This window comes from Wyeomyia smithii, chromosome 1 (genome assembly GCF_029784165.1).
Source record: "Wyeomyia smithii strain HCP4-BCI-WySm-NY-G18 chromosome 1, ASM2978416v1, whole genome shotgun sequence".
Lineage (NCBI taxonomy): Eukaryota > Metazoa > Arthropoda > Insecta > Diptera > Culicidae > Wyeomyia > Wyeomyia smithii.
Window position 1 is genome coordinate 108,604,923 of NC_073694.1, and position 14,938 is coordinate 108,619,860.

The window sequence follows — 14,938 nt, forward strand, 5'->3', positions numbered from 1 at the left end:
TAAACTAAGCTTATGTTTTAACACTGATGTACTCATGTCAATACTGATGATCTGTTGCAGTGTGTTGAAGGTATTCATAAATCGAGTAGTTGACTCGTTCTGCGAATAATTCCTGCATCGGAAAGGAGGGTCAAACGTTCTACGTTGTCGAAGCGTGACTTGACTTTTGTTGAAAATTAATCTTTCAGCAAGAAGTTTGCTGTCAGTGTGTCCGGATAAAATGTTCCTAAAAAAGACGATGTCGTTTATCTTGTGTCGTGAGTTTATCGTGTCAAGGTTCACCAGAGAGCACAAATCCTGATAGGGACGTAGGGAGCAAACTGAACGATTTTATTTTTGGACTGCTTCGATTCGCTGTATATGAGTTACGTAGTAAGACCGCCAAACGACACTCGCAAAATCGTGTTTGCTTCTAATTATGCACTGACGTAATTTGCGATATTATCCAAATTTATCCAAATTGACGAAAAATGACCGGAAGCGAGCGTGGAGTTAAATAGCCATGTAAGAGGTCTTACAGATTCCTGCTGAAACTGTTTTAGAAGTTGGTTCGATAATTGATCTGGGCCAGTGGTCTTTCTCGTGTCTAGTTCTCGAATACTACTCTCCACGCTATTGTGCGACAACTGATATGTTACTCCATCATTAAACATCGGTTCGCTACTTCGGTCGGTATTCTCAGTAAACACGCTTTTAAAGTACGCCGTAAAAAGATCCGTCGATGATTGAGCATCAGTAGAAGCGACACCATTGTATTTCACGATTTCTGGGACACCAACATTCTGTATCCTGCCTTTTATAAATTTCCAGAACGATTTTGGGTTATTTTTCAAGCTGTTTTGAATATCGGATATATAGACCTGATACGCTACCCTGTGGACCGCTTTAAACGTACGCAGTACTTCTTTGCAGTTTGACACATTTTCATAAGACGCCGCGCGACGCATTCGTTTCAAAGCACTTCTTTTCTCTTTCATTAGGTTAACAAGTGCAGGCGTGAACCATTCAGGATATTTGTGCGATAATCTTCGGTGTTTTGTCACGATTGGAGCGTGACGAGAAAATGTATCAAAAACAGTGGAATAAAACAGCAATGAGTTATAATCAGTTGCATGTTCGATGGCCACCTCGTACCAATCAATGTTCAAAACGTCTAATGATTTTAAAAAGTTACGCATACTTGCCGCTCGTGGTTGATTATATTCCGCGTTTCGGCCTTATGGTATTTCTTGATGAACTACAAAACTTACGGCAGACTTCGTACTATAAATTCCCTCGTTCACCGTGTTGGAGTAGATCTTAAGCTTTAGGTCTGCCCAGAAATTCTCGATGGGACGCAACGTGGGGACATTACACCGTTGTTTTTTTATAATATGTTTTTTTTTCCTCTGGCAAATGAAATTTTGTTTTTCAGAACTGTAGCACCGTTTGAGTTTACATTATCATACATGACATTTTCCTTATTTAAAATTAACAATTGCTTGCTCGCCTGGTGCGCTGCGTCGTGAAGATATCTGCTGTTTAGCTGTCGTGTTCAAGCGCCGGGTTGCAGGGGGTTTGAAACGGGAGGGTGCGTCTGGCAGTAGAGGTTCTCATCGGTTGGTTGTGGTGCAAACTCATCTCTAAGGCTTCATCGGGTTATTTACACTAGTTCAACGATTACCATTGCATTTTACTTAAGACTGCAGTTTAGCTGGTTGTTTTACGATTGTTCAGAGTGTGTTGTTGAACTTCAATGTTGGGTTAGCCGTGTCCCTTTGGCATAGATCGGCTGTATTTTTGTTTGGCTTATAGTATTGTTATGCGCCGTGTGGCGAAAAGATTTGCGATTGCCACTGGCTCTGTTGCATAATGCAGTCACTTGGTTTATCATCTTTAACTGTCTGCGCGGGGTGTCCAATTACCCGCTAGCATGTGTGCACATTTTCAAAGCGTAGTGCGTAAAGACCATAGTTGATTAAACACGAGCAAAATTTTATAGCGTCATTTTGCTTGTTTGGCTTTGACCTCGAATCCTCATTTGTGGAAGTCAATAACTCTCAATGAGTAATATATATTTGGAACAAATTATTACGCCCTTCGCTGTGTAGTTTGCTGTATTCGTCTTCGCGCTGAAGTCTCGATTCTGGCTTGAGCCGCATTGATTGAGTTCTGTTGCACATCTGACCTCTTCAGGGATCAAAAACTGGATACTGCTCGTCTCCTCTTGGTAATAACGTTTGGCTTTACCTCCATCTCGACCATAGACACCCGCCGTTCAACTCCCCTCACAACCGTCTGCTTCCCTTTTCGCGTCATACATGAACTACAAAACTTACGGCAGACTTCGTACTATAAATTCCCTCGTTCACCGTGTTGGAGTAGATCTTAAGCTTTAGGTCTGCCCAGAAATTCTCGATGGGACGCAACGTGGGGACATTGGGTGGGTTCGCCAACTTGGGTACCACATCGATATTCAGCCGCTCCATCTCCTCAAACGATCGCTTCAAATAGTGAGCCGACGCCAGATCCGGCTCAAACACCGCGTCTCCGGTCTTATGGTATTTCTTGATAAACTACGCAACTTTCGGCAGACCCTTCGCACTATAAATTCCACTGTTCACGACTAGTCCGGAGCAAAAAAAGAGCAGCTTTGGGGCCATCCACATACCACGTGGACAGCTTTGGGGGGAGGGGTTGGCTAATGTCCACGGTCCATACAATTTTTTTAGAATTTATATGGGCAGTTGTCCACGGAGGGGGAGAGGGCGGGGGGGGTCAGAATCGTTGAAAATCTGTCCACGTGGTATGTGGATGGCCCCTTTGACATCCCCTTTTCGTTGATTGTCTGCTACAGCAGCACTTTTTTCAAGAATTTAGTGTGTAAAAGAAACTTCACCTTGGTGCTTACTTCTTTCGTGGGGGAAGTAAAATACAAAGTGCCCTGCCAGTTGTTGCAATTCAGAGTGAGACAGGTTTCGTCGTCCATCACCACTGCCGCGTCGTGATTTGCCGGAAAAATCGATTTGACCATCTTATTCAGGCGCTGCCGCTGCGTCATTGCCTGCAGATGCGAGAATAGCGAACGTCCCGCTGCTTCCTGACATATGTGTCCATGTTCGCCAGACACTTTTTCACTGTTTGGCTGGTTGCACCGATCTCCCGACCAGGCGCACGCAGCGATGTAGCCACTTTACGCTCGGTCTTCCTCTTCAGCATCCTTTGGAGCTTCTTGTCGCTCAGGGTCGTCGGTTGTCCAAAACCGGGCTTTATTTCAATGCTCTGATTGTTGTCCAATTGTGCCAAGATGTTGTAGATGCAGGACTGGTGTCTACGAACTGCCGCACGATGTCCTTTTTCGACACGACGGGATACCGTTCTTTGAACGCGCACACTTCTGAACGGAGTGGCTCCACTGTTTTCGCAATCACGGTTAGTGGTCGACTGATAGAACTATAAATTTTTTTCTCAACTCAAAATTCCAAAAAAATATCTTCGATTGGACGACACTGAGGTGCGTTCGTTGAGTTGCGTATTTGGGGTACAAATGGAGTCGAGTGGTTGTACAAGAGTATTTATATTTCTTGACGAAATGTGATGATATTTTATCTGGCCAAAACACATACTTTTCATCGGTAGAAATGAAACCACAATCAAACTGTTCAAACATTCGTTCTGTGGTACATATTGATTGATAGCCAAACCACTAAGTTTGAACCATGATTCTGACAAAAAGGAAAAAGTCCTTTTCTGTCGACTATTCTGGCCGGTCTTCCATTACCCTCCTGGCGGATTATAGTTGAGGTTTGCAGGAAACCATAGAATATAGAAACCGGAAGTTATTTGCTTTTAAAAAGCTTTTCCGTGAATTTTTTGCCAAAATTGTTGTACAATTCATAGCAAACTGTACAATTCACTGGCGAAGTGCTCCTTGTTTGGACGCCATTTTGAAACGAACTGAGCATGCATAAACAAACCAAAAAATACTGACATAAAGAGTAGAGATTCATATAGATATTTTAATTTTTTTGAGCGTGCATGTTGTGGACTAAAAGAGGCCCGAAAAAATTCATATTTTTAGTTGTCACCCGTTGCAGAAATGGTTAATCTAAGGTTAAAATATCGGAAACATATTACAACTACATACACTATGATCCTTGCAGAATGGGTCTTTCTTCCATGCCTCCTGATCTCCACAATCACAACAACCACCACCACCAGAAGTACACATTTTGTACTTGTGCATTCGATGTGGCGATTTTTTAAAACACGTCGAACACAAAACGCATGTTGGATCCATACCTAGAAAGAGTTTCATTGAATTATATTTCAATTTGAACGCTGGCAGCATGATAAAAATATAATAATGGCAAACAAATAAAAAATCGATTTCGAATTAGGTAAATTGATATATAATAGATCATGACAAACAAGAGGCAATCATTGAAAAATAGAAGGGTATGCGCTTAAAGACATGTATGAAAAAAAATCTATCACGTAGGACTGCGAATGGTATGTTAAATTGAAATTTAACGCCACTTTATCTAACACTCCCAATGCAGTACTTTTTTCACAAATGCATTTCAACACGACCCAAAGCGATGCTACTTGTATAATATTATAGCGAACAATTTTATTGTACTGGGTCGGTGGAAATCTACGCGGGAATAGAGAACCGATATTGCGATTTACGATGTAAAAAAAAAGATGCCAGATTGCCCTCGGTGGACCCTTGGAATGAAGACATTTGCTATCAATCGTTATGTACTCGGCAATTTTTTCACACGTAAGTGCTTGGCAAGGTACCCGGGTACCCACAAAAATGAAATGCTTCTTACTTCTTCAATTCTCGACCGATTTTCGGTCTGGACCCGTAAAAAAATTGGAAAATTTGTCTATTTTCTGTATACGTGACCTAAAAAACCATTCGTTCCCATATGGTTCATGTAGATCCGGATCTCCGGGGCCAGGTTCAAGATCCAAAGCAAATTATAACAATTGGCAATCAAACCAAACAATATTGGTTTCGAAATTCATGAAATGACTCCAGAAGTTGACTTTTTGCTGAGTTGTCTTGAAATGGCCATCTCGAGCAGGTTCCCGTGAAGCCCTATATGGCCACAAGCATGTTTTATAAGATCCTCAGCAATATGTATATCGAAATTCATGAAATCACTACGGAAGTCGATTTACATCCATTTCGAGTCCAACTGATGAGTTGCCCTATGTAGGTATACCTATATCCTGGGTATAACCTACCAGGACTTTCTCCGGAAAACCCTGTACGCGCAATTGGCGCGGAATTAATACACACAGATTAACGTGGACTAACTGACTTTATCTTCGTACATCACTACTTGAATATACCCTACCGGTAACTCAGAGAGAGAGACTTTCTCCACTCTCTGTTTACCTTACTAATCTCTTAACCTAATCTAGTACTGCTAAAGTACAGGCGGCGTTTTGTTTATAACACAAAACTTGTTTATTTTGGTCGAGTTTGTTTGCCGGTGGCACAGCAGAAGGCTGCGCGAAGTTCTTTGCCACCTATGGCATAATCTGTTGATACATAGAGTGTTGACAGAGCCGTTCGCGGTCCTCTGTCAAGGGACCCAAATGTTTCGCCTGACTAAAGCATAGCAGAAGGCTATGCCCTCTTAGGAACAAAATTAAACTTTAATTATAAGGCTCGTGACGGAGCATTGGGTTCTTCGCAGGGTGTGACGTCACATCTGCCACCCCGCCTAGTTGGCCATTATCTAGAAGAGACAATGGTCACACGGTCCGTCCTGACGGCCGATAGGTGTGTTTTTCTCTTTTTTATTACAATTATTCTCGCGTTTTTATGCAACTATATACACCGTTGTTTTTTTATAATATGTTTTTTTTTCCTCTGGCAAATGAAATTTTGTTTTTCAGAACTGTAGCACCGTTTGAGTTTACATTATCATACATGACATTTTCCTTATTTAAAATTAACAATTGCTTGCTCGCCTGGTGCGCTGCGTCGTGAAGATATCTGCTGTTTAGCTGTCGTGTTCAAGCGCCGGGTTGCAGGGGGTTTGAAACGGGAGGGTGCGTCTGGCAGTAGAGGTTCTCATCGGTTGGTTGTGGTGCAAACTCATCTCTAAGGCTTCATCGGGTTATTTACACTAGTTCAACGATTACCATTGCATTTTACTTAAGACTGCAGTTTAGCTGGTTGTTTTACGATTGTTCAGAGTGTGTTGTTGAACTTCAATGTTGGGTTAGCCGTGTCCCTTTGGCATAGATCGGCTGTATTTTTGTTTAGCTTATAGTATTGTTATGCGCCGTGTGGCGAAAAGATTTGCGATTGCCACTGGCTCTGTTGCATAATGCAGTCACTTGGTTTATCATCTTTAACTGTCTGCGCGGGGTGTCCAATTACCCGCTAGCATGTGTGCACATTTTCAAAGCGTAGTGCGTAAAGACCATAGTTGATTAAACACGAGCAAAATTTTATAGCGTCATTTTGCTTGTTTGGCTTTGACCTCGAATCCTCATTTGTGGAAGTCAATAACTCTCAATGAGTAATATATATTTGGAACAAATTATTACGCCCTTCGCTGTGTAGTTTGCTGTATTCGTCTTCGCGCTGAAGTCTCGATTCTGGCTTGAGCCGCATTGATTGAGTTCTGTTGCACATCTGACCTCTTCAGGGATCAAAAACTGGATACTGCTCGTCTCCTCTTGGTAATAACGTTTGGCTTTACCTCCATCTCGACCATAGACACCCGCCGTTCAACTCCCCTCACAACCGTCTGCTTCCCTTTTCGCGTCATACTGGGCATTATGGTATGCCCCCATCTCAGCATCCGTTGTAATCACCTCGGTCGTCTTCGAGGATCGGGAACTCGTCTCATTGTCAATTCTTAGATGCTAGCTGCCCTTCTTAGCAAGTGTTGCATATATTTTTTTGCCATTCTTCCATCAATTTTTTTTTTCGTTAATTTTTTCCACTTGCTGTTTAAAATTAATTTCACACGCGTACGGGCTCTTATGTTCTATTATATCTTCTAATCTTCTACTTAAACACTATGCCCGTTTTTCTTTTTCTTCGGTTAACATAATTTTTCTTTTCCTACTAAAGTGTACAATATATTTTTCTCTTGATTATATCGGATGCTATTGGTTAATCTTCGTCTACATTATTCATTCTCAACGAATTTTTACTTCACAATTATTTTTTTTCACTTGAACTCAATCCGATTTACAAAAAAAAAATCTTTTTCTAATTCTTGTGCGTTTTTTTTCTTTGTCAACCTCTGTTGCCCGTCGTGGCTCTTTTTCTTAAAACATTTCTCTTTCTCATAGCAACTTTTTCTTTTCTTTTATCGGATTTACAATTATTTTATCCGATTTACAAAAACTCTGTAGGCCACTTTAATTATGATACTGCTGTCTCAGTCCGTCATACTTACGTTCTACTTACACTTCGCCTAATATGCAGTAGTCTGCATAATACCTCTCCCCCTACCCTTCGAAGGTACGTCTACCTGTTGCTAGTGATTCCTGAAAGATAAGAAGGTTAGGGAATAAAAGAAAAAATTTCGCACTTCCATTCATACTGGGTTGACTACTCCCTTGTCCGTTCACCTGATACGCATTCATCTCAATCGTTCCGGGTAGTCACTCCCGTTGTTTCCACTCGCCCAATCTTAACCTACAATAGATAGGTGGAATCTTTTAACGTCAGTAGGCCCCTCGTCTGGAAGGTTTAGCCTTCTTGTCCAAAGTCTCTCCTAGTTTTATTGTCGTTCGTTATTTAGGTCATCTCCAATACTTCATTAATCGGTTTTCTTCTCTCATTTGGCCATTAGCCATTTTTAATTAATCAAACCCCGTTCTCATATTCACTATATATTTTTCCCATGTTAACATTTGCATTTTTACAAACAAATGCTGTTCTAAATTCTTTTAACTCCTTACAATCGCCCTCATTGTTACTTCCCGTCCGTCTTTTATCGGGCCATTGGCCATTTTTTCCTACGTCTGCCTCGCACTAACGGGGTCATCTGTACTCTGTGAATCTATCCCATGTTAAATTCGCATTTTATGTAAAAACGTTCCCTGTGTATTATTTACTTCTGTTTTCTGTGTTCCCACACGATAGGTTATTTTTTTTGTCTATAAATTCAACCACGTCTTTCCCCAAGTAAACGTCACGCCCTTTTGACACTTGTCCATCAAAGGCTTTCCATAATATCGGCGACTATTCATATTTCTTCACGTCATTTTATTTCAGTATACTTTTTCATACAGCTTTAGGTGCTTGCTACTATAACCTATTTTATTTCGTTTTATTTTATAACATAGTTTAAGTTCGTATAATCAGTCATAATATCGTTTAAGTCGGTTATTATGAACTTTCTCTAAACGGTTTCCGTTTTTGATTACTGTGGTCATTTCACTTGGGAATTCCACTACTTCATAAGGTCCTCTCCACATATTCTGGAGCTTTTGACCTGATCCTGTCGGGACTGATTTCACTAGAACTAAATCGCCATACATGGGCTGCCATTCATTTGCCTTTCTGTCATAAACTTGCTTGCGCTTTTCTTTTGAATCTCTTAGGTTGGCCTTCGCGTTCGCGTGGAGGTCAAAAAATATTTTTTTCATCTCTTGTGTATATGTTTCATATGTCAAATTGTCCACTCCATTCCGCTTGTAAATGGAGGTGGGAATGCGTGCTGTACGTCCATACAACAATTCGAAAGGGGTGTACCCCGTTGATGAGTTTATTGAAGTATTATACTGAAACGTAAAAAATGGGAGTAAGTTATCCCACGTGTGCGGTTTTCCGCCAATAAATTGCCTTAGGTAAGTTTTTAACTCCCGATTAGATCTTTCCACCAAATTTGCTTGTGGGTGGTACGGACTCGTCGTTATTTTCTGAATTTTCAAAATTTTGCACACATCTTTCATGAGTGTGCTTACAAAATTCGCACCGTTATCTGTAACTAACTCCAACGGTACGCCAAATTTGCAAATATAATTCTCTACAAAAGTCCTCGCCACCGTCTGGCTTTCTTGGTTTTCCATAGGTGCGACAGTTAAATATCTAGTTAGGTCGTCCTGCGTGACCAGACCATAACGATTTCCTAAGTTGGATTCGGGTAACACTACTATATCCATGTATAATTTCTCGAATGGCTCCGATGCGGTTGTGGTGATGTGCATCGGTATCTTGTTTGATCTTCCAATTTTGTTATTTTGGCAGGAATCACACTGCCGAACGTAGTTCTCGATATCCCGTTTCATCGTAGCCCACGTAAAAAGTGTGCCAATTCTGTGGCGCATTCGTCGCGCTCCTACGTGCCCTCCTAAGGGTGCATCGTGAAATTCCTTTAAAATTGTTTCCACTTGATCTGGCGCAATTACCGTACGCTCGCTATTAGCATTATATAATACTATTTGTTTTTCTAGCTTACCCGCTAGGAACTGAATCATTTGCAGAACTTCCTGTTGCTTGATTTTTCTGAATGATATTAGGTGAATGACCCCGGCTGCCTTTACTGCCGTGGGGCTCTTATTGAAGCTATCTAAAAATTGTGAAAAAAATTTCCGGCAATCGATTAATGAACTTTCGCTGCCGTCTACTATGAAACCGCCCACCTTCTTGTCTTTAAATTTGAGTACACCATCCTCTACGTAGTCTTTCAGTCCTTGTGACAGCTGATACAGTGTCTGAAGTTCTCTGTACGCCGTCCGACTGTTCAAAATGACAAGACGAGCTTCGATATTCCTCTCGTCCAATATTCTCTTCGAGACTTCCACCGTCTCACTTGGTATCAGGTCATTTGATAATGCCTGTGAAAAGTCATCATATGAAATGTTGACGAGTTGTTGCTCATCCTCGTCCTCAGCGATGTCTGCAATGTCTATGGCACTCAAATCTTGTATTGTGCCGTTCAAATCATCCGAAGCGTTCTTCTGCTGTTCTAGCAGGCGTTTCTGCTGGCGCGTAATCATGGCTATCTGCCTGTGGGGTGAACTTTCCTGCCCCTGACACGTCCCATCTGACAAACGTGACAAAAAATCGGCGACTATATTTTCGCTACCCTGTTTATACCTGATGCTGCATTCCAAACCCTGCAACTTAAGTCCAATCTTGTCAGCGTTGGAGATGTCTCTTTGAGCCTCCAAATAGCTATAAGTGGTCTGTGGTCCGTGTAGACGATAAACTTTTGACCAAAAATGTAATGTTTGAAATATTCTATGGCCCATACAATCGCCAATAGTTCCTTTTCTATGATATGATATCTGGTCTCTGCACCTACAAGTGCACGACTCGCGAACGCGATCGGCCGGTGCATGGATTTTTCATTCGACAGGACGGCTCCAATAGCATAATTGCTAGCGTCTGTCGTAATAACAAAAGTGTCTTGATAATCTGGCCGGACTAAAACTGGCTCTGTAATCAGCGCGTTTCTAAGGAATTCGAACGCTTCCTGACATTCTTTTCCCCACACAAATTTAGCGTCTTTCTTCAACAAATCATTCAGCGGCTTGCGCTTCTCCGCGATGTTGGGGATAAACTTCCCGTAAAAATTTACTGTTCCCAGAAAAGACCTTATACCTTTTACGTTTGTGGGTGGCTTAAGGCTTTGAATGGCCTTAATATTTGCATTGGTGGGTTTTATGCCTTCTTCATTAACGACATGACCCAAATACTCCAGTTCCTTTTTCAAAAACTGACACTTTGATGGTTCTATTTTTAAGTTATGTTTGCGCAAAGCTTGTAATACTTTACGCAAGTTATCATTATGGTCGGTGATAGTGTCACCGAAAACTATAATATCATCGAGGTAGACAAAAGCTTTCACGTCCCCTATCTCAAAGAGAACAGTATTCATAAGTTTTTGGAATGTTGAGGGGCTGTTCTTTAACCCCATCGGCATCCGTGTAAATTCGAAGTGGCCTTTGGGAGTGGAAAACGCCGTCTTAGCCGCATCTCGGCGGTCTATCGGGACTTGATAGAAACCCGATTTTAAATCAATTGAGGAGAAATATTTTGCTCCTCCAACATTATCCAATATCTCATTTATAAGAGGTATTGGGTATACAAACGGCTTGGTAACTTCGTTCAATGATCTAAAGTCTACCACAATTCTGTATCTTTTATTACCGTCAGCATCCGTTTTTTTTGGTACACATAACACCGGTGCATTCCAGGGACTAGTGCTGGGCCTAATAATTCCCTGCACCCTCATTTCCTCGATTTCTTTATTAATGTGTCGTTTCGTGGCCTCCGGAAATCTATATTGTCGTTTATTAATAGGCACCTCCGATGAAGTTTCTATCGTGTGTACGGCGGCGTCAGTAGTAGTTAACTTGTCGCCCTCGAAAAAGAATATATCCGCATAGCTTTCGACCATATTCTTCACTGTCCTGAATTCTCTATCAGGCAAGTGCGCCAAATTCAGCACTTGCCGTAGTTTTTCAATTCTTGCATTTCCTTTTGACTCTGGTGTCAGCTTGTGCTCCAACAGGTCATAGTCAAGCCTCGAGTCTAGGTCCAACTCGGGCATTATAGTATTCTTCGAGTCAAGAAAATTGTTCTTCGGCTCTTCATTTCGATATGTTTGGTGCTCTCTATTTATTTCGATTTTGTCTACGTCGGCCTCATTGCGGGCTGTGTTGCTAGTATCTCGCAACTCGTTCTGCACCATAACTCTATTTCTGGCTGCCACATAAACATGTTGACTAAGGACTTCGTCTTTGGGCATACTCCACGGACTCAAGTCGTCCGGACTTCTGTTTCCGTGTTTCTTGAACACTATGTAATCAAAATTATTTCCTATTTGAAGCGTATGCTTCTTTAAGAATTCTGCGCCGATTAATCCGTCGCTTGGCAAATTTTCTAATATATGAAATTGCGTCGGGATCAAAAAGTCTCCGACTATTAAATCCAACATAATTGTACCTGAGGTACGCACGATGTCTTGGCCGATACCTCCAAAAGTGGTTACGTCCTGTGTATTTACCGGTACATTCAAAAGATTCACAATGCGTGCATTAATTATATTCGCACATGCACCTGTATCTAAGATCAGGTTCAACGTAAATTTGACATTCTGCTTAGCCAGTAGGGTTAACATTAAGTGCCCTCTGACATCGTAATATACTCGCTTAGCCACACAAGCACTGTTGTCTCTTATGTGATTGCATGCGGTCCTCCAATCGGCTATTTCTATATTGCTGGGCTCATCGGTACATCTCCGCCAGTCAACATCTTCGCAAATTTCTGCTAAATCCTCGTTAAAATATTCCTGTGCAACAGGATCCAAAATACCTTCTTTTTGCAAATTACTACTTCTTTCGTTAATGTTGGCTACCATAAGCATTTTCTGAGGCATCCGGGTATACGAATTCCTGTACCTCCTATCAGTTGGTCCATTTTGACCGTAATAATTATATTTCCAACCAGTGGCGTAGCCCCTTTGACTCCGCCGACATGAACGTGCGGTGCGATAACTGTAATTGTATCGATTACCGTCGCTAGATCTACATATATTGTCATAATTGTTTTGCTTGTAGATTATTCTATCCCTATTTTTGTGATTATAATATTCATTTCTTCCCAGGCGGCTGTTGCTACAATTAGCGTCTTCGTAATTAATTGTGAAAATATTTCTGCTACTATCAAATTGTCTAAGCGCATCGCGCTGTCTTTCGTCCCATTCTAGGCCCTGTATTCTGTTTTCTATTTCCGCGATGTGATAACGCTCATGGTAGTAATCCTCTAAGTCGTCTAGCAGCTCTTCTAACTTCAATGCTCGTTTACCTTGAGCAGCTTCTTTCAATGCGGTGTCACACAAACCCGCCATAAAATGTAATCGAAGACTAACTATCATGCATGACTTCGTACAATTAGTTTCGTAGGAGTCGATTTGCTCCTTAATTTTCAATATCCTCTTTTTATAATCAGGAAAGGTCTCATTCGCCTCCTGTTTCAATGTTTCTACTTGACTTATAACTGCCTCGATGCGTATAATATCCCCAAATTCCTTTAATAAATTCTGCTTAACCTGTGGCCAAGCATTTGCGTTAATTCTATGTATTGCGGCAGCAGCTCTGCCTTTTAGTTTCAATAGAATAATTTAAACCAGTGGAGCGTGTGATACTCCTTCTGGTATCTCCCGAGCAAAATGCTCGATATGATAAACGAACGCTTCTAGTCCGTCTAGCGATCCATCAAATTCTGGGATGCACTGCATGGCATCTGCTTTTGGAAACGTGTACTCCATCATGAATAAAAAAATTTTATATATATTTCTTGAAAAAAAAAAATAAAAAATAAAAGGTACTGCAGAATAAATACTATAAGGGCAGAATAAATACTACTACAATAAAAGGCTTATGTAGCCTTCTTCCTCTTTTTCCTAGGTATCACTAACGATTCTGTTGACCAGATGTGATAACGTAGCGTGACCGACTCTAATTTCTTCGTCGCGTCATCAAAAAATCTGAACACCAAGTTTCGAACCATTTGGTGTTAAAGCTTCAATGTTTATTTCTGTTAATCAATCAAACAATTATTTTAATACTATTTTTACCCCAACATGTCTGAGATAAAATAGTCATTTTTTGACGTAGGACTACGTCTAACCGCACTATATCGAGATACATTCCGCGAAAACTAAAACCAAGATGTAACGCCGGAATGAAAGATTTCAAACGGTTATTCTGATGTAACCACATGATAGATCACAATAATCAATATGTCGTTGGATTGATAAAATGATGGACAATTTTGTGGTTCTTCAAATTTCATTATCACTTTATTGTTAAACAGTGAAAATTGAATAAAAGTTTCAAGGTCGAATTTTCACCAACAATGTACCAATCATATGCGAGCACGCCTGGCACAGACTTCATGAATAGACACCAACTGCCTGCTGTGATCTCCTGTACAGCAGTGGCAAAAAAAAATTGACAGAATCTCCCCGTCCCAATAGGTCAACTAATGTTAGCTTCCATGAGCCTAGACTATTTTGATGTCTTGAAGGTGAAGCTTTTTCGGGAAGTTCGTAACCACCTCCACTATCAGACAGTATTACGTTCTGCTGTTAATAAATATGTTAATGTTAATAAAACTGATGTCTTGAAGGAAAACATGCTGGCACAGGCAACAGTACTGCACCGAGCATTGTATGAATAGAGCGCTGGTCACTCGTCGTCTATCAGTGCGGTAGAACTCGATATTCATTTGTGTGCAGCCAAGCCAAGTGAAAACTACATTGCCGCTGTTGACGCACAGTGGGGCGTAGAACACAATCGAATTGCCGTTTGAATTATCTTCTTCTTCTTCTTCTTGTTTCGTATAGCAGCAAATATCAGAATTCAATTTGATTTTTCGGGTGCCGCAAAATAAGCTGAGCCACCGGGTACAACAAAATGCGTTGTTTATTTTTGAACTCTATATCTCCTTTTCTTTCAGATTTATTTAAATAACTGAACATAGGGTATTTAAAAGACAATAGAAAACCAAAATGCTCCGTCCTGATCTTTGAATAGGTAGTTAAACGAGCTGTACTGATGATTATATTTTACTAGCTAAATGTCCAATATGAAAATACTAGTTGCATCCCGCGGTGGCGGTATAGAGGAAAACTAAATTCATATCATCTTGCTATTAGAGTTCCGACATTAGTATTTGTATTTTTCAATTGAAATTTTTTGAAATTGAATAACGCTATGCTAACATTAAATGCTGAGGCTAATGCTGTGCATCACTCTTGCCCAGTTTATTTTCGGAAATAACAGACATATAACCTTCAAATATGGTATTCTCGTTGTTCTTTGGTATCTTGAAACTGATCAAATTTTTTCTGATTGATTCTGTATACTGATAAAATGTTAACATGTTCATAAAATTCTATGTCAATTTCCAATTTTCTGTGAATATACATTTTCTACCAAAACTGTAATTCGT

At 40.7% G+C, this 14,938-nt stretch overlaps 1 protein-coding gene across 1 annotated transcript in view; it reads right to left on the reverse strand.

The window, feature by feature from the left end:
• Nucleotides 1–14,938, reverse strand: part of LOC129718617 (E3 ubiquitin-protein ligase UBR1) — a 504,745-nt gene that overhangs the window by 416,218 nt on the left and 73,589 nt on the right. The window contains exon 3 of the mRNA XM_055669553.1: nt 4,127–4,281. Coding sequence (XP_055525528.1) covers nt 4,127–4,281 — 155 coding nt within the window. The remainder of the gene's footprint in view (nt 1–4,126; nt 4,282–14,938) is intronic.